Raw genomic sequence first — 19025 nt, 5'->3', positions numbered from 1 at the left:
ATGAACTACACGAATGAGCAGATGATCAACATTTTGTTTCTCTCTCTATTGTGGGGAAATGGCTCGTAACAGTTTCTCGTGGATGTTGTTTAACGCCCTTCCAGAGTCCGTAACCTGTAGGCGAATGATTTACCGAGTCTAGCCTAACTATTGTTAGTAAGAAAGAATTTGACGCCGTTGTGTGGGCTGGTGCTTCAGGTGCTTTCTAGCCGTTAAGGCGGAATGCCTCTCCTAGGACACAGAACTGTTCTCTAGCGACCTAAAGAGTATGATTTTTGTTCAATCTAGAAAAAGTGAGTATCTGGCCCCTTTCTGCACAGACTCACTTATAATAAAGTCAGGCCTAATTTGTCTATAAAATTGTCCCACACAGTTACTGCTAGGGGGCGACTAAAGTTTTTACTTCCAATGAGCAATAACCTTTTCCCAGCAAGAAACAGAAAAATAAAATAAGCGGAGATTGAATGCCCTCAATAAAAAATCCTGCCATTTACAATGTTGATTTTTATACAAAAAGAAATGTTTAACTTCAAATCATACTACAGGCGACAAAAATAGACGATGTCTTTATGAAGACTACAAAGGTACAAATTAGTGCATATACTGCAACCAAAAAAAGAAAGTTAATCCCAATCCAGTTACAAACTGAGTCACAATACAGCATGGAATGCATAGTGATTGAGGAGAGTAAAAATATATATATATTGCTTTAAAGCCTAGAATTACTTTTTGTTGCCTATTTGTATCTCCTGAAGAGAAATCTGATATTTCATTTTCTAGAACTATGATCAATAATTGACCATTCTCACTGAATGTACTTTGTGGCTTTGGTGTAGAGGGCCTTGTGTACTCTGCATTGACCTTAGAATCTTAAGGTCTTTTTTATGAAAATGGGGCCTTCTGCTCTCATTTTTTAGGGTTTAAATACTTAGAGTAAATTGGGGATCTGGGTAATAATATACCATTGGAAAGTTTCACTCAATAGTTTTATTATTTCATTTAGTGTCCTGCTAAAAGCACAGATCACTGCATTTATTATATTATTTCCTTAATATTGAATTTTGCGTTTTCAGGTATACTCTTTCTAAGTAATTATATTGTTTGTAGGTCGTGTCTACATGACAAGAAAACAATTATCTTTAGGGACAAGTGAACTAATAAATGTGGGTGTGGGTGTTAGTTTTCAATGTGGAAATTAGTTCTGCCTTGCGAAATATTTCATCAGAATGTCTGTCTCAAATAGGTGTGCTCAGTCCCATTGAAGGGAGCCTCATCAAAGCCTCATGACTGGCTGTCAGTGGGAGACACCTGGTCAGTTGTTACCATGCCTTACCTCAACTTATACCCTCCAGATAGACAGATAACTTGGAGGGCGAAAATATTTGGGGCCAAATAATACAGTACAGTTTGGGAACTCTGGCCTCGTGTAGACACGACCATACATAACAGGGTAAGATGAACTAGTCAAGAAAAGGTTATAAGAAGCTTTTCAGAGCATATGTACAATGACTAGTAATTTGAGGCAACAGAGGAGTGAGTGAAAACAAAGCATGAAAAAGAAGACAAAATGCTTTTGGTACCATCATTTATTTACTGGTTTCTCAGATAAATGGTTCCTCTCCTTTGAATGGAGCTACTCCTCCAGCTGGAGCAGGATTTTGGAGAGAGGAAACTAGGACCAGGGGAGGGGGATTAGGATCGGCAGAAGTCTGCAAACCCTGCCTGGCCCAGATCCAGAAAACTAAAAGTAAACTCATGTGTGTTTCCTATTGCCGTGACAACACCTTCCTTTTTCATTAGTTTCCACGCTTCACCTCTTCGTTCATAATTCCCTCAGTCTGTCTTTCATTTTCCAGAGCAATTTCAATGTATATTCCATAGCTTCTTATTTAATTCCAAGAAATTAGGTTACCTGAGCGTATTGCTTCAAGATACTAGAGCCTGAAAGTTCGTCCCCGTTTTCTCCAAGTAACATTTCTTCCCCCATCTCAATTGCGTGACTGAGCTATTCAGGCTGTATCTTACTTAGAACTTCCAGCTACTCAAAAAGATGAATTCAGGGTACCGAAGCACAGACTTATTATGTAAGACTAGTTTTGACACAGCTGTGCTTTTTTTAACATAACATTCAAAGTCAGACTGCACCGGAGATACCATGTGTTTCTTCCCAGGGAAACTTAGTTGAGGATTTAAACCCGGAAATCGAATAGTTATACTAGAAACGACACGATCTTTGTCCATTCTTCGTAAGAGAGAACTGCCCAGAGGCCTGGACGTTGGATAAGCTTAACAGCCCAAGATAACGTTGGTTAAAGATCTTGCCTGGTGTTGACCTTGGAGAGGCAGCTCCAAGTACTGCCGTAGATAAAAGATGCTGTTTCCTCCTGTAGTTCAACTTCGAGGCTCATGCTTCCTGTACAGGGTCCCACTGTGACTGAGAGAATTTAAAACATGAACCCATATGTCCAAGACTGCTCCCCTTCTACAGGAGCTAAGAGGGACTAGACTGGAATAGTTGCAAACCTTAAGGAATCATTCAAGTGCTAGATTGAAATGTTCGGTGTCCTTTTCATCTTTGGCATGGAGACAATGAAAAATCACTGGATGAAATAATCAAGGATCCATAATAAATATGATTGGTAGACAAGCACACCATCAGGAGTATAATCGTCTTTCAGCTGAGTTCAGTGAAACTGATGCTGAAAATCATTATTTTGCACACAATGCCCTCAGAATAGAATAGCTGCCTGTTGTTATTGTTCAGTAATACTCAGTTTTTAAAAAGTTTACTAAGTTACCTTGTGTAGATTTTTTTTCCAAAATAAGAAAATTTCTTAAAAAGGCCAAATACTGTCAATTACTACTTTCTTATGAGAGGTGGAAAGTGGAGATTGCCCTAACGGAAACTATTTGATGACGGGACATAAAAATGTTTTAATTTAAATGAAGTTCTGTAGAAGAAAAATTAACTAGCTCTCCGACCCTTGGAATAACCTGAGATGCACCTGTTGAAGGACAGCCACAATGCGGGTATCACCAGAGCGCTCTATAGGTATTTAGGTACATCAGATAAGTAGTCCTAATAGCTCAAATCATAATTCCTTTAGTTTCATTATGAAATTTCTCCAGTTTAAAATGTAATTTTTAAGAAACAAAAAAAGTCAGAAACTTTGGATTCACATACAATTTCTTTGACTGGTTTAATTAAATTAATCAGTAAATTCAATTAGCCAATAGTCAGGTTGAATGATTTTTTTTTTTTTTTTGACCAGCTCTTTTTCGGAGTTGCTGTAAGTATGTCTATAGACTGAGCAATAAAGGACACTGATTTTTGGCTTTAACATTGTAGTGCCTTCGTTTTAGGGCAGAATTAGAAGCTGATATTTGTCTTGTGTATGTGTTTATCTCACAATGTGGAAGAGACCATGAGATTTGGAGCTGGCAAAATTTGATTAAGATCTCACTGTTTGAATTTTTTTTTAACTACTAGACTACCACAAACGAACAACATCTGTCCAAAGTCACTACGATCACAATATATGAGATAGGTTCTATGCCCTTGAGTTAGCAGCAAATGTAAAACAGAATGTATCCTTGCTTTTTGTCTTTTCTGTAGTTTTGGATGGTACTCATTATGTGCATAACTAACACTGTTTACTGTATGCTTCTGTCTGATCGAGTGCATGTTTAAAAGACAGTTACTGTTTGCCCGCTTAAAGTTAAATGTTATAAATTTTAAACATGTTCATGTAATAATCAGTTTGTTGAGCATGTGTTCACACCCTGTCACATGATTATTTCCTCTACTCAGAATGCTGCTTACAAACACAACACAGTTAACCTTGGCATGCTGCCCTATGGAGGTATTTCAGCAATGCATGCAGGCAGAAGCATGACTTTAAACTTGCAGACTAAGTCTAAATTTGATCTACAAGAACTACCTCTTCAGAAAGTAAGTATGGACTGCCTTACATGTGTCAGCATACCAAAGCCAATTAACGTTGTTTGTTCACTTAATGTGTTTAGGCTGTACATACAACCCTGCTTATGGACTCTTCTGAGTCCAAAAAGCACAAGGGCAAATAATGTAGAGCCCGAACTCTTAGCTGCTAAATGAATATTTGGAGCTAGAATGATTCTCAGGTTCCTGCTTAACAGCTTTGCTTTTTGGATTGAGCAGGTACATGGCTTTTTGAGTTGCTTTAAGGCTCATTTTCTTATTACTCATTTCTTTTTATTTTATTCTTTGTTTTCCTTTCTTTTGTGTGTGTAGATCTATGAACATGTATTTTTTAAAACATTTTTGGAGATAGCCCTCTCTTCCCTTGCTGATGCATTCTGAGACAGAGCTAGAAATTATTGTTGGATTTCAGTTGATCCCTTTGGAAAAGACATAGGGACCTAAGTTACAATGGAAATGAAGTGGTTGGCACTCCTAAATGCTTCTTCAGCCCATCGTCTTTGTGGAAAATATCACACAGAAATAAAACATGAGAAACAAGTTCGTGGCTTAGCTAGCAAATTGTTACTCATCCTAGGCTAATGGAAAAGGAGCATGTTAACAGGGCTTTCAATATAATTGTAGGCTCATTTAAAATGAAATATACTGGAAGAGGAAACATTTCCATTGTCGAAGGAACATTTCTGCTGTTTTATTCAGGCAAAACTGAGAATGAACATTTTACCTGTTTAAATTGATTAATACCTCTGTCTTAGTTACATTTTGATGGAGACTAATGAGTCATTTTCATGCAATATGTCATTATGACTATATTGTTAATATAGTCATTAACCTAGTAAGTTTTATGAAAAAAGCAGTGCAAAGTAGGGATAAGAGAAAGACAGTAGCCTCCAAACACTTCTCTCATAGTAAAATTAATGAACATATGGAACTAACTCCCATCCCAGCAAAATGAGGGTCAAAGACCTCAAATCCATGTTTTATTGTTAAATTAGTCTGAATAACAATTCCTAACTCTGGATAGTTTGCTTCATACTGTCAATAGAGGAATAAAATCAAAGAGACATTTATATTCACAGCTTTTTCATCACCCACAGTTGTTTTGGGTGGAAAAAAAAACCTAACTAAATTAAGAACTTTTGAATGTTGAATTTGCACTGAGTAATAGATAAGACAGCACCATTTAAATAGGTCCTTGTCCTAGAGGGCTTGGCAATTGATAGAAATCAAAACCTTAAACTAAGAGGATGGAATTTCAAAATTCAGTGGTCATATTAGCAAGATCTTGATAGGAAGGGAGCTATTGCTTGCACCCCTTGAAATTATATGGAGAGCCCCTTATTTTGCTTAATGTTTAGCCCCATTAAACTCATCCACCTATAGAACAATATGGATATATTCAGTGTTTGAAAAATGGTAATATACTTGAAATGCTGTTTCCCAATGTCTAAATTGTTCCCCAAAAATCAGTTTGGTACCTCTATGTTGCTATATTAACTTTCTGATTTTGTTTGGGGTACCCTAGGGAATGGATTCATTAACTGTTACTACAGCTCTAAGATAATCTATATCAGAAATATTAGAGAGTTCTAATATTTAGAGACTTTTCAACCTTCCTCAGTTAGATAACAGAGATGACCTAAAGGAATTCTCTTTGGAAGCTACGTTAAATTGAAAACCAAAAATAATTCAAATATTGAAAGACTCCATCTCAAAATGAATTATCATCAATATGTTATTATCCACACCAGAGAGAGCGAGAGAGAGAGACAGAGAGATTGAGAAGAGAAGGCAAGGGGGAGAAAAGAAATACAGACAGGACAATTACTCCATTACCCCTAAAAGGCTTTATGACCCCAGATTATCAGTTTAAGGCCTTGAATTTTCAGCTTTCGGCATCTGAGACAACTTTTCTATCCTGCTGCCAGTGCAGGAACCTTATCAGGTACGGGCACTGGGTGCTTGATGTTTCAAGAATATTCCAGATTCTACTTACTCCCATGGATTCCACTCTAAGTCTCTACCCCTTCCTTCATCTTTGTGCCCAGGCACAGCTCTTCTGCAGAGCTTCTTTAATTTGAAAATTTCTTTGTTTTTTCTGCCAAGTTTTAGAGTCATCTTCTCTTAAAATTTTCCTTTTTTGGCTCCACTGACCATTGCTAACAGGTCTTATGGTTGAGGTTCAATTTCCCCGAACCTTTCTCACTGGGAGAGGAGAGAGGCAAAAATTATTTTCCTTTGACTTACAAATGCATAAAAACCTATTACAACATTTTTGTCTTGCTGCTTAAGGTAATAAAAATTAGTATCAGCAATTTAAGATTTTGCAGTCTCTAAATGCTTGTTAGACATGAGAATTGCATTGAAAATATAGAGTAAGATCAATTTATAAAGAAGAATTTTCAGTAGATCAAACTGTTCATTCTCCCATGGAAATACGAGAGCTCTTTTTATTTATAAAATTTCTAAATGACAATACTAGCCATCTCTACGTAGGTGCTGTGGCAAATAGCTCTGGATGTCCTAAGGAATCTAAATTAACACTACATCAAAAACTTATGATGTACTATATGCTGGCTAACTGAAGATAATAAAAAAATAATAAAAGTAATAAAAAATTAAAAATTAAAAAATATAAATAAACTAACATTTTCACATATATTACCAGTTAAGCACTAGAAATAGAGTTGCAGCTACTCCTCCGGGACCATTCAGGGGCTGACGTCCACACTCTTTCCCCGTACTCTGCTTGGCAAACCTTCCCTCTTGCAATTAAGAGAAAGGAGCTCTTATTCATATTTTCTCTGTCACACAGAGACGACATTTTTGCAGGTTGTGTACCCAGAGGGCACCTTTCTGTGATTCTGACCTCCCCCCACCTCCATTTTGGTAACTGGCAGAAAGGCACTATTTGTGCTAGCTGAGGTCCTGACTCGGGGTGTTATTTTGTTTTTCGGTTTGAGCTTCTGTTTAGGTTACCAAATATATCTAGTTATTTTTTCTCAAATGTTTTAAACAAATTTATAATAAACTAATTAAAGGATATAACTGTTTGTAAATGAAGATTGAAGAATCTGTACTTCTATTTACAAAGTGAATATTTATGTAGATGAAAAGACTCTCCCAGATTTTTCTGTTTTGAATATTTCTAATGTGTTCATATTTATTACATGCCAAGTCAAGTATTGTACATTTTTCATGGATTACAAGCTACATCTAGGCTTCCTATACTATAAACAGTAAATTACATATTCTATGGTAATTTTATGACACCTACTAAGATATTAACAAAATGTTAAGATATACAACAATATTATTTTAATATTTAATTTCCATTAATGTTTTTATTTATTGATGTTTATTCTAATTTCCTAAAAAATTTAACAGTACTTGTAACCATACATTTAACATATATAAGTCATTATTAAATTATAGAATTATTAGTATTTTCTATTGATCCATTTATTTATTCATTCATTTATTCATTAATCATTTATTTGCTGCCTCTCCAAAAAGCATGTAAGGCAACTTTCTATGACTTTATTAATGGTTCCATGTGCTTCTTCGGATGTGTTCTGTTGTAATTGAGCTTAGTTATTGTCTTGAAATTTTATGTTATTAGAGAGAAATATATACTGTAAAATGCCGATTCAAATTGCCATTTTTATTATCCAGATTAATGGTAAAAAAATATTTCAACAGGAGAATAAAGACTAGGATTTCCTAAGAATCTACTGCGTGCCTGGTACCATTAGGTACTTTAAATATGTTTTTTTCACACAACCCTCACAAACCCTCAAAGGAAGTGTTTATCTCCATTGTACGGACCAGGAAACTGAGGCTCATGTGTCACACAAAGGAACCTACCTACATTCTACCATTTTCTTTCTGCACCTAACATAGTAGTAGGTAGAATTCGATCTGACCCTGCTTGGCACCAAGGTCCCAGCTGTTTTTACCATACAATGAGCCTTCTCAAATATTTATAAAACCTGACATTTTTAGAGAACATAACTCATAATAGTTGATAAAGCTCTTTCATATACATTATTATCTCACATCATCTTCACAGTAATCCAGAAAAATAGATCTTTGGGATGGAGAAAAGACTACATAGTAGAATATAGTAACTAATGCAAAACTTATCATGACCCAAATCATTCCCTATGTGCCACAGATACAGGGCTCTCTCAGTTAGCAGAACCTAATAAATGCTCATAGTTACCTCAGGCTCTTTAAGATTCACTTGCTTTTCCTGGGCACTCGGTATTACCAAGAAATATGCCTCATGGCAGTGAAAGGCCAAAGATTGTGAACCCAAGAAAATTACAAGTTAATCGTTCCTGCGTCTGCAGCCCCATAGACAAGTGGGGCTGGGGAAGAAATCACTGGCCTCTCCTAGCTCCCCCTCTGCAGGTGTGTGGCTGCTAGTATAGTGAGATTTCTTCCCCGCTGGAGAAGCTGACACTTCTTTCCTTGTTCCTTTCTTTTTAACTTCTATCACCATAATATTATACCATAGCACCTACTGCTTATTGGCTTTATTGAAACAGACACTAATATAAATTACAATTTCAGGGTAAGGGAAGTTGAAATTATGGAAATATATGTATTAAAGATCTTTTCATAGAATTTTGCCTGGAAGAAGATGGCCTTGCTATCTGTTTTATTAGTTGATACTCATCCCACTATCTTTTGGATTAGAAAAATTCAGATAGAAATGTGTGCAGTTAAATTATTTTTAAATTTCTAATGTCCTTTCTTACTGCATCTATGCGGATGACTCAGGATCAAATAGTACCAACATTTGATATGCATTTATTCACCCTAGTCTCAAGGGTTACTTACTTAATTCCATTTTTTTTTTTTTCGGCTGAAAGCAGAACAAGATTTATGCAGCACCTTGGGGCAACTTATGCCTATAGCTTCTATTGATTCTGCTGCATTTATTATTGGCTACCTATCACTCAAGAAAGATTCACTTATCTTTCTAATTATGAAAAAGCCCTCAAGCCTGTAAATCCACATAAATCCTCATGGACAATGACTAAAATTACCAAAATAATAATGTTAGTACTCATACAGATGCTTCCTCACCATGACAATGAAATGGTGGTTTAAAAAATCATCTGAACGTTACATTACAACCTTCAGATTAAACTCCTTGAAATCATAATGATTTATATTGAAACTTGGCATATATTTGTAATACCTGTTTTTTAAAAAGTATGTGCAGAAAATGAATAATGTAACAATAATTTGCACTAAAAATACTTTGGGGAAGATTATTTTTAAAACATTTTAAAATCTATGGCAATGCCTTTTGTGAACTATATGCCAATTACTAAGCAAAATAGATCCTTGAGTTCTTAAGGCATATATCCCAAGACCTTTGCAGAGTGCCAAATGCTAATACCACTCTCATATAATTTCTCCAGCTAAATGCAGTAAGTCTAATTTGTCAAGCATTCAGTGCACCCATTAATTAGCTAACCAAAGCAAAACTACTAAATCAGCTCAGCTCATTTATTCATATTTGTGAATCCTGTACATACAAACATATTCGCATATGGGCACGCATAAGTGCATGCATACACACACTCACACATATGCACATATATATCACAGATTTTCATGCACATTTACATCTCAGCAAGATTAGAAATTACTTCTTCCAGTAGACATTTGTGGTCATTCACAGTAGTCAAAAACATAAATGTCTACAAATGTCCACAGTCATTTCTGGGACTGTATCCCTTCAGCAAAACTTCTCCTAGCACTAGTGTATTTCTTAACAAATATAATTTCTGAGTTTTCACTAAATCATAATGACCATTTTCTCTATTCTTTTTAAAATATTTAAAGACCTACAGAATTTAGAAGCTGAGAAAATGGTGCATTATGGTGATTTTCCATGTCTTTTATATTTAATTTAAGGTTATTTATGCTGAGGAAAAGAAGACTCATTCTTACTTTTTTAAAGTATCTAAAGAAAATATCTAGAATGTGGTACTAGAAATAATTGAATGAATAACTGAACCTCAGTTTGCTTATTATCTCTGCAATAACAAATTTCAACAGTGATAGCTTCATTTTTTTAATATATTTCAGTTGTTCCTTTTAATCTTTTATAGAATTTTAACAACTAAGCAACTGCATTTATATACAACTCAGTAGCACTTTATCAAAAGTATAATTTTTTTGTAAATAGCTGTACATCTTTTGGGACAGAATGTGAACCCACTGTATAATTTTCTTTTGGACCGCCTCCCCACACCCAACATTAATAAACTGTTTTCATGGTCTTACTATTTCTCCAAACTTAAGCCCCCAGAGTATCTTACTTAAGAAAAACAAAAATGCCAGAGCATTCTTGAAATGGAGAAAGGAAATTGCTTTCGGGAAATTCTTTTAATTTTGGTGTCTAGTAAAAGTTTTTTTTTTTTCTCCATGTGTCTGCATGTTTATGTTTCCTCTGACCCCTGTAGTGTAGAATCGGTGTGGTTGCTAATTCTAATTTTAAAAAGAGAAAGATTGATTCTTAAACTAGGGAAGAGCCTACACCATCATGACATTAGGATTTTGACTAAAGGATTTTTGCATTTTTTGTTTTTTGTTTTTTGTTTTTAACACCAGAAAGAATTCTGCAATTCTCAGTTGCTCTCTGTGACTAGGAGTCCTGTCTGGGCAGCTGAAGCAAGACTAGTGGAGGAAATAGGAAGGAGAGGAGAATGATATGGAGGGGGAAAAAAATAAAAGAATACTTGTGTTACATTCTGGCCTCTTCTCAAAAAAAGATTTTGCACAGGCACCTAACCAGATGAACACATGCATTATCCTACTTCACTGGCAAATAAATCAAGCCAGAAAGACATGGATATTAATTTCAACCATTAATTTAAGCCAAAACAAACAAACAAAAAAACACTGGTCAGTAGTGCTTACCCTGAAAACTTATATTTTAACTGCTTAATTTTAATAATTTGACTTGTCATATTTTAATATCTAGAAAAATTGTGTGTGAGCATATACAAACATGTTAATCTGAAAAAGGAAAAGACTAGAAAATTAATGCTTGAAAACAGATAAACAGGCATTAAATAGCTGTTGTTGTTTTTTTCAAGTCGTTTAAATGTGTTACCTACATGTGATTTTTCAAACAAACACAAGTGAATTAATCCCTAACTAACCCAGATGCTTCAATTCAGTACCTTTCTTCTCTTTTTTCACATTTTCTGATAGACTCATGAAAAAGGAATTCTTAGGGCCAAAGCACATGAAGAAAATTGAGCTATCTCCTTACTTTTCATTATATCCATTAGACCTTAGGAAAACTTCATCTAGTGTCATAATCTTATTTTAAAACAGTTCCAAGCAATCCCTTTAAAAAAAATGCATGCAGTCAGAATGCAGATTGGATGGTTATATAATTGTTTTTTAAAAACCAACTAGGACCGCTCTGTATAACCAGATGACGGCTGCCAAGCAGCCCATCTGTGCCATGTTGCGAAGAGAATGGCCCAGTTCTCCCATCCTGGGGCTGGACAGTTCCTCACACAGAGTAGAGCTGCACATATACCCTCTCACTAGGCTTTATTTATCCATAGGGATACTTGAAAACATACACAGAAAACGGCACAGGAAACACTGGGCATAATTTTTCACCCACATAAGAATTCCCCAGGAAATCAAGGAGTATCTGGATATCCTGTAGGTTAGGGGAGGAGAAAGTATGTATATGATTATACATATATAATCATAAAAAAAGTTGATCTGCTTCCACAGGAAAAATATACCAGTACTATATCCCTCCACTGGAGGCTGTCTTTCTGATGGTGTGTAATTACTTGCTATTACTCAGATCAGACTATGGAGCCCTCCCTGGTATCTTATATTAATAATAATAATGACAGGGGTATTATTATTTGTTAAAAATAATAAGCAGTAAATCAGCTACAAATATATGAAGAGTTTAAACTTTAAAGCATAAATGATCTATATAAATAAATTTAAAATCAAAAGTCATTTATTTATGCCATGATTCTAATAGTACAATATTTTTGATGTTCCTTTCCTACTTTCCTAAAAGCAATCTGTAGATAATGTCATAGTACCATAAATCTTACACTATGCTAGTATTAACACTATGTTGGATTAGTGCAAGGCATGTTCTACCAGAATCAGTACAGCTTTATAAAATTTGTTTTAGGTTATGGTTTGAAATATTGAAAGTTACATACTATGTAATATATGGTTTCAGTTTATATTCTAAATGGTAAGATCATACTAAAGAAATGAAATAAGCAGGTTTTAAATGTTGTGGTTTTTAACAATTGGTTAATTTTATTCTGATTATTTTTTATTCAGGTACTGTAAATAATCTAAACTTTTCTTTAAAATTCAGTAAATAACTCTAAGATGGTTATTTTAATCGAATTTCTCACTGCTTCCAAAAAGCTGTCAATTTAGAATTCTTACTGAGTAAATAGTGTATAATAATTCTTCCAGTTCAGGATATTTGTTTTTCTGCAATTGAACAAAATTAATTTTATCATAGTCACTAGGGACTCTTTTCAGAAAATTATGATAAACTTCTATTACATCACTAAAGAATGCCATACCATTTTCGCAATAGACCCCGTCCCAGCAAAGCAACATTTTAGACAATGGACAAGAAGATGTATCTCCTAGTGGCCAATGGAATCCTTATCCTCTTGGGAGGCGGGATGTACCTCCGGACACCATTACTAAAAAGGTAACCAATTTCAAATTAATGACACAAACCATGAACCTTGTGCATCCATTGTAATATGTAATCCGTATCTTGTGTCTTAACAACATTTCTAATTTTGTAATAAATTTAGGCTAAATATTATCCCACTATACAGAGCTTAGTTAACTGTAAGCGCATTGAAAAGGATGAGAAACGAACACTACCAAATGTTAAGAATTGGTAACAAATTTTTATAAACAATATCCTGCCACCTCTCTGAAGATACTCTCACCTTTTACTAGTGCCTGACTCCCACCTTTGAAGTTCAAGTACAGGATTGTGTGTAATGCATACTTCTGACCCTCTTTAGTTTAGCAGTATGGTGCAGCCAATTTGTGTAAAATGAAATTTGGCTAAAAAAGGTTGATTTACCATTTTTAAAGTCATAGCAGTTCATTCATCCTATCATTCATTCAATAAATATTGACTGAGCAACTGTATGTGCTCAGCTATGTTTTGAGCACTTGCTAGATACTGGGGAACAAAAATGACTAAGATGGTGTCTTACCTTGAAGACCTTTTAGTCTGGTGAGGTATCCTAAGTGATAGGTAGGTAATTATAATACCATATTATATTGTCATGACGGGAATAAGAAGAAGCCACAACCTGGGAAGATAATTGCAACATATATGAGGGACAAAGGATTGGTATTCCAGAATATATTTTTTAAAACTCATATAATCAATAACAAAAGACATACAACACTACAAAAGAATGGTAAAGTACAAGGGGAATTAAGAGAGTAAATAAACATTTTTAAAAAACTGAATACTTTTGTCAACCAGAAATACAAAAAAAAAAGATGCTATTTTATACCTACTAGTCACAAAAATTAAGAAGTCTGAAAAATGTAGGTTGTTTGCAACTATAAGAGCAATGGAAACCTTTTTATAGTTCTTATAGGAATAAAAAGCACAATCACTTTGGTATCAAATTGTCTTATAAAGCTGAACATGCACAAACCCTACAATCCAAAAATTGCCCTCCTGTGATATTATCCAAGACACTTGTAATGTTTACAATGGTAGAAAACTGGAAAAACCCAAATGCCAACCACCAGGAAAGTATGTAAATAAACTCTGCTGTTCACACAGAAGAGTATTTTAAAGCAATGAAAATTAGTTAATCATAATTATGATAATGTGTATAAACTTTAGAAATATAATTTGAGTAAAAAACAAGTTTAAGAAGATGGAACACATCAAAACTATCATATTTATAAATCTCAAAAACAAGCAAAACTAAAAATATATTGTTTAGGCATAAGTACATGAGTCAGAAAACTATTTTTATAAGGGAATGGTTAACAAAATTTACGATTATGTTTATCTCTAAAAGGAAGGCTGGAGGTAGGCTAAGGGAGGAAACTTGTATTATTCTTGCTACTGTTTTATTTCTTAAATTGAATTGTGGCTCTTACACTTAGTTCTTAAGTACCTGAGTGTTTATTTTATAATTGTGCTTCATGACTTACATATATAATCACTTACTTTCTTTGTAACTTAGGTGATGGTTTTCCTCTTGATAACTACTTCAATGCTTTTTTAAAAAATATATATTAACTATCACATTATTTTACCTAAATTAATTGTTAATGCCCTGATTTGCATGTTAGTACACATGTTATCAATCTGCCTATTGGGCAATATTAAACATAGCAGATAAACATAATGTAGTGTGGCTAGGGCAGTGAAGTTGGGATATAAGGCTATGAGAATATCTGGAAAGGGCACTTGTTTAGTAAAGAAACTAAAGGAAGTCGAGAGGAGTGATGTGAAATAAGGCCGGAAGGTAAACAGAAGTTTGATCATGCTGCACTTTACTCGGAAGGAAATGAGAAGGGGAGCATTGAAGTGTCTTAAACAAGGGAAAGCCAAGATTAAATTTTCATTTAAAGAACACTCTGATAGCTTTACGGAGAATGAATTGTAGAGGAGAAAGACTGAAGGCAATGGAATGAGTTAAGAAGCTTCTTTTGTAATACAGGGGAGAGTAGATGGAAACAATGGGTGGTGGCAAGAAATGCCTAGATTCAATATCTTCTTGAAAGGTGAGCCAACATGATGTTGTGATCCACTGAACATAGGATAGAGGAGATAGATATAAGTTCCATGATTGGTACACAGATTTCTAATTTGGGCAAGGGACTAATTTTGTGCCATTCACTGAGATTGGAAGTACAAAAAGAGTAATAAGTAGAAGTGGAAGAGGGGAGGGTAGTTTAAGTTTTAAGTGTTGCTTTGAGGTATATTTAGGGTATCTGAGTGGTAATGTTTAGTAGATATTTGGATATATTTATCTGAAGTTCAGGAGAGAAATGTTAGCTGAAGATACAAACTTAGCAATCATCAGATATATGTCATAATTAGCTATGAGTGAGACAGATGGTGACATAGAACTCCATGGAACACCAACATTTAAGGGATGATCTTAGGAAGAACAGAGAAGGAATAACCAAAGATTTTATCAATAGAGTTCTTTCTGCCACAGGATATAGAAAATTCAAAGGAAACAGCCTTGAATGTTACATAAATATTTAGTTGATTATCAAGATCTAGAGTAAGCCTCAGATTTAGTCTTCAGTTATATAATCTAAATACTTAGGGCTTTTTTCCTCTCCACTCTTCTATCCATACTGTTGGCTTTATCATAAAATTGGTTCCTCTCATTATTGTAAGTGGGCTACCAATGACAATTGGAGATACAAGCTTCCTTTTTCAAATCCATCAAAGGAGAGAACCAAGTTCCCAATAGCTGTCTGTTACAAGCAGAACTTTTCAACCCTAAATCTCCCAACAAACCTCTTCTTACATCTCACTGATCCAAAATAGCTAAGGACTTCCCACCCCTAGCAAGTCGATAAAATTATATGATTGGCATTGGCTCATCAGTTTACATAGAATAGATAGGGCTCTCAACTCCAGTGACCTCTAAAAAACTAGAAGGAAATAATGTTTTAAGGAGAGAGTGGTCATCAGTGTCATGTGGTGCCAAAAAAAAAAAAAAATCAAGCAAGGTAAGTATGATTAAAGGCTCTTTGGATTTAGAAATGGAGAAGTCATTGGTGGCCTCGGCAAAATCAATTTACTTAATTGACGGAGTGGAATCCATTGGAACTTACATTAAGGAGTAGATAAACATAGAAACTTAGAAAACTCAAGAAAGGAGCTTCCTTTTGAAAGGAATGAGAGAATTATGGTAGAATCTAAAAAGGGATATAAGGAAGCCAGAAGGAATATTTAAGACGGCAGACACCTGATCATATTTGAGGAAGTTGAAAATCTCAGAGAAGAAAGGAAGAGAATCTACCTCTTCATGAGGAAAGATGAGAGGATGAATGTCATAGCAGGAAGTTGAAGGAATACCTATCAGAGCCAAGGGGAAGTTGCCTGACCAAAGGAGGGAACTATATCCACTTACATAGTTGCAAAGGGCTACTATAATAGTCCCATAAAAGAAAAAGATTTACTCCCCTATTACTCTAAATGGAATTAACAGATGTTTCCATTATCCATCCATATATCCATTTTACCCAAAATCTATTTTCAAACTCCATCATATTATGTTTAATCATATCATCAATACAAATCACGCTGATCATTAGTTTGCTTGCTTTTCTACTTAAAAGCCCCATGCAATCCTGTATTGATTAAACATTTGTGAGGTTGTTGATCTTCTTAAAGACTAACATAATTGCTTAATCTATCTGAAAACTTCATAACCTTTCATACTTCTTGTCAAATGTGAAATAATGTAGTACATGTCTTTCATGTGTAACTCATTTGTATCTTCTTCTATCATGATACGCATTTTCAGACTACCCTAAGTTATAGCACTTTTGCCTAAAATATGAGATTTTAGAACATACAGATGTGTCTACCTACTATCTCATAGAGTAAAGAGAATAAAGAATGCTCTAAATTTTCAAATTTAGTTTTTTATTATATATAATAATTGAATCTATTAAGTTAATATTCAGTGAAAAACAAACTAAGAAAATGAAAATGGTAATGGAATTATTAGCCTGGGCTGCAGGATTTACTGGAATAGCTAAGAGAATTATACTAATATTTATTGGGTTTGTATTTCATTATACAGTGAATGTTTTTAAAAATCAATATTACTTTTGCAGTTGAAGTGAGTAGTCATTAAGCTAGACAGAGTGATGATGGAAAATTAAAAATTGAACTATGAATGGAATGGGGAATCAAAAGAGAATAAGTCATGAAGAAGTCTTAGCCAGCTCCATTTGAGTGTATTTCTTAAAGTCTCTGTATTAGACTTCTTTGCATCTTATTGCTGTGCCTAGAGATACTCCTCTGTTTCTACTGTGATACTCCAGCTGTGTGATATTAGTGCTGTGTTAACTGCTGTGACCAGAAACCACTGTGATGCTTCAGAGATTCAGTGGGAGACACAATTTTAGAAAGGCTTTGATTGAACTGTGGCTCTCTGTTCTGGCTATCATAGCTCTTTGGTTGAACTAATGCTAATAATACTCATGGGTATGCCTATGAGTACTCCAAGCACTAAAGGAGAACAAAGTTGGGTACCCTCCAACACATAAAATATTTTAGACACATAAAATAATTAGACAAAAGGTGCTCATCAATCAGAAAAATGTTGTTCTTTACTATTTCTGTCCTGCTAATCCTTGACAAAATATTGAGGGTGTTAAATCCTGACTTGGTTTTTTTGTTTTGTTTTGTTTTGTTTTTTTCTGAGTGGCAAGAGGTGGGATTTAACTGACTTATTTTTTTAATGGTGTGACAGTAGGTGGTAGTTTTCAGCTCTCTCTTGCCCTGTCAGTGTCCAAAGTCTCAAATTCTAAATGTCCATTAATTCAAAAAGTCTGGGAGTCATTGCAAGGAGAACATGTCACAGCTATGTAAATCTCCCTCTGAATTCCAAGCCGTACTACTCAAGCACTTTAAGAATTGCTATTAAAAACTTTGCAATGGGGCGCCTGGGTGGCTCAGTTGGTTAAGCGACTGCCTTTGGCTCAGGTCATGGTCCCGGGGTCCTGGGATCGAATCCCGCATAGGGCTCCCTGCTCTGCGGGGAGCCTGCTTCTCCCTCTCCCACTCCCCCTGCTTGTGTTCCCTCTCTCGCTGTGTCTCTCTCTGCCAAATAAATAAATAAAATCTTTAAAAAAAAAAAAAACTTTGCAATGGCTGAAAACAACAGTGGTTTCAGGAATATTTGTATGTTAGACTCCCGTCAAATCTCTGCATTAACTGCTATAGTCTATTGGATTATGCTGCAGTCACCCTGGTAAGAACTATTATGTACTATATATTAAATATTACTCTGTGTCAGGCATTGTGCTAAATGTTTTCATGTATTTCTTCATCTAATCCCCATGACAACTATATCAGGTAAGTACTATTATTTTTATCCACTGTATGAAAGAAGAAACTGAGTTTCTCAGAGACACGGAGTTTAGGTTAGATTACTTGCCAAGATTTCACAGGTGACTAAATATTTTAGATTGTTCTACACTGAAGAGAAAATAGTAGGAAGGTCATAGTGTAAAACATAAGTGAAAAATTTTTCATTTTAAAGTCAGACATTGGGGGTACCTGGGAGGCTCAGTCGGTTAAGAACCTGCCTTTGGCTCAGGTTGTGATCTCAGGGTCCTGGGATTGAGCCCCCACCTCCTGCTCAGTGGGGAGTCTGTTTCTCCCTCTCCCTCTGCCCTTCCCCTGTTCTTGTTCTCTGTCTCTCTCAAATAAATAAGTAAAATCTTTAAAGAAAAATTAAAAATAGTAAAAAATAAAAAATAAACTCAGACATTATACTCTGATTTGATAGACTCCTTTCATAGGAATGACAAGGCTGTTTTTCCCTAATTCTGAAATGACAAACTCTTTTGAGAATATTGAGAGTCTTAAAAAAATATTGAGAGCCTTTTTTTTTTTAAAGATTTTATTTATTCATTTGAAACAGAGAGATACAGAGAGAGAGCGAGAGCATGAGCAGGGGAGAGGCAGAGGGCAAGGGAGAAGCAGGCTCCCCGCCGAGTCAGGAGCCAGACGTGGGGCTCGATCCCGGGACCCCGGGTGTATGACCTGAGCCGAAGGCAGATGCTTAACCATCTGAGCCACCCAGGTGCCCCAATATTGAGAGCCTTAAGGTTGAATATCCCTGAGGAGATATAGAATTGAAGGATAAAACAATGCTGGAGCAGAAAAGCATTGCAGCAAAAAGGCTAAAGTGGCATATTAAAACAAATGAACCTTAAAACATTTCCTTTCTGGAAAGGGTAACCAAGAAACTTTAAAATCTTA

General features: G+C 35.1%; 1 protein-coding gene across 1 annotated transcript in view; it reads left to right on the top strand.

Annotated features, from left to right (window-relative positions):
• Nucleotides 1-19025, top strand: part of LRRC7 (leucine rich repeat containing 7) — a 959434-nt gene that overhangs the window by 879441 nt on the left and 60968 nt on the right. The window contains exons 23-24 of the mRNA XM_064588988.1: nt 3812-3952; nt 12597-12716. Of these exons, the coding sequence (XP_064445058.1) occupies nt 3812-3952; nt 12597-12716 (261 nt within the window). The remainder of the gene's footprint in view (nt 1-3811; nt 3953-12596; nt 12717-19025) is intronic.

This window comes from Mirounga angustirostris, unplaced genomic scaffold (assembly GCF_029215605.1).
Source record: "Mirounga angustirostris isolate CCGP_5_RB_7025 unplaced genomic scaffold, mMirAng1.0.hap1 SCAF_4, whole genome shotgun sequence".
NCBI classification, from domain to species: Eukaryota; Metazoa; Chordata; class Mammalia; order Carnivora; family Phocidae; genus Mirounga; species Mirounga angustirostris.
The sequence above is the reverse complement of the archived record's forward strand: the minus strand, read 5'-3'. Positions and strand labels throughout refer to the sequence as shown.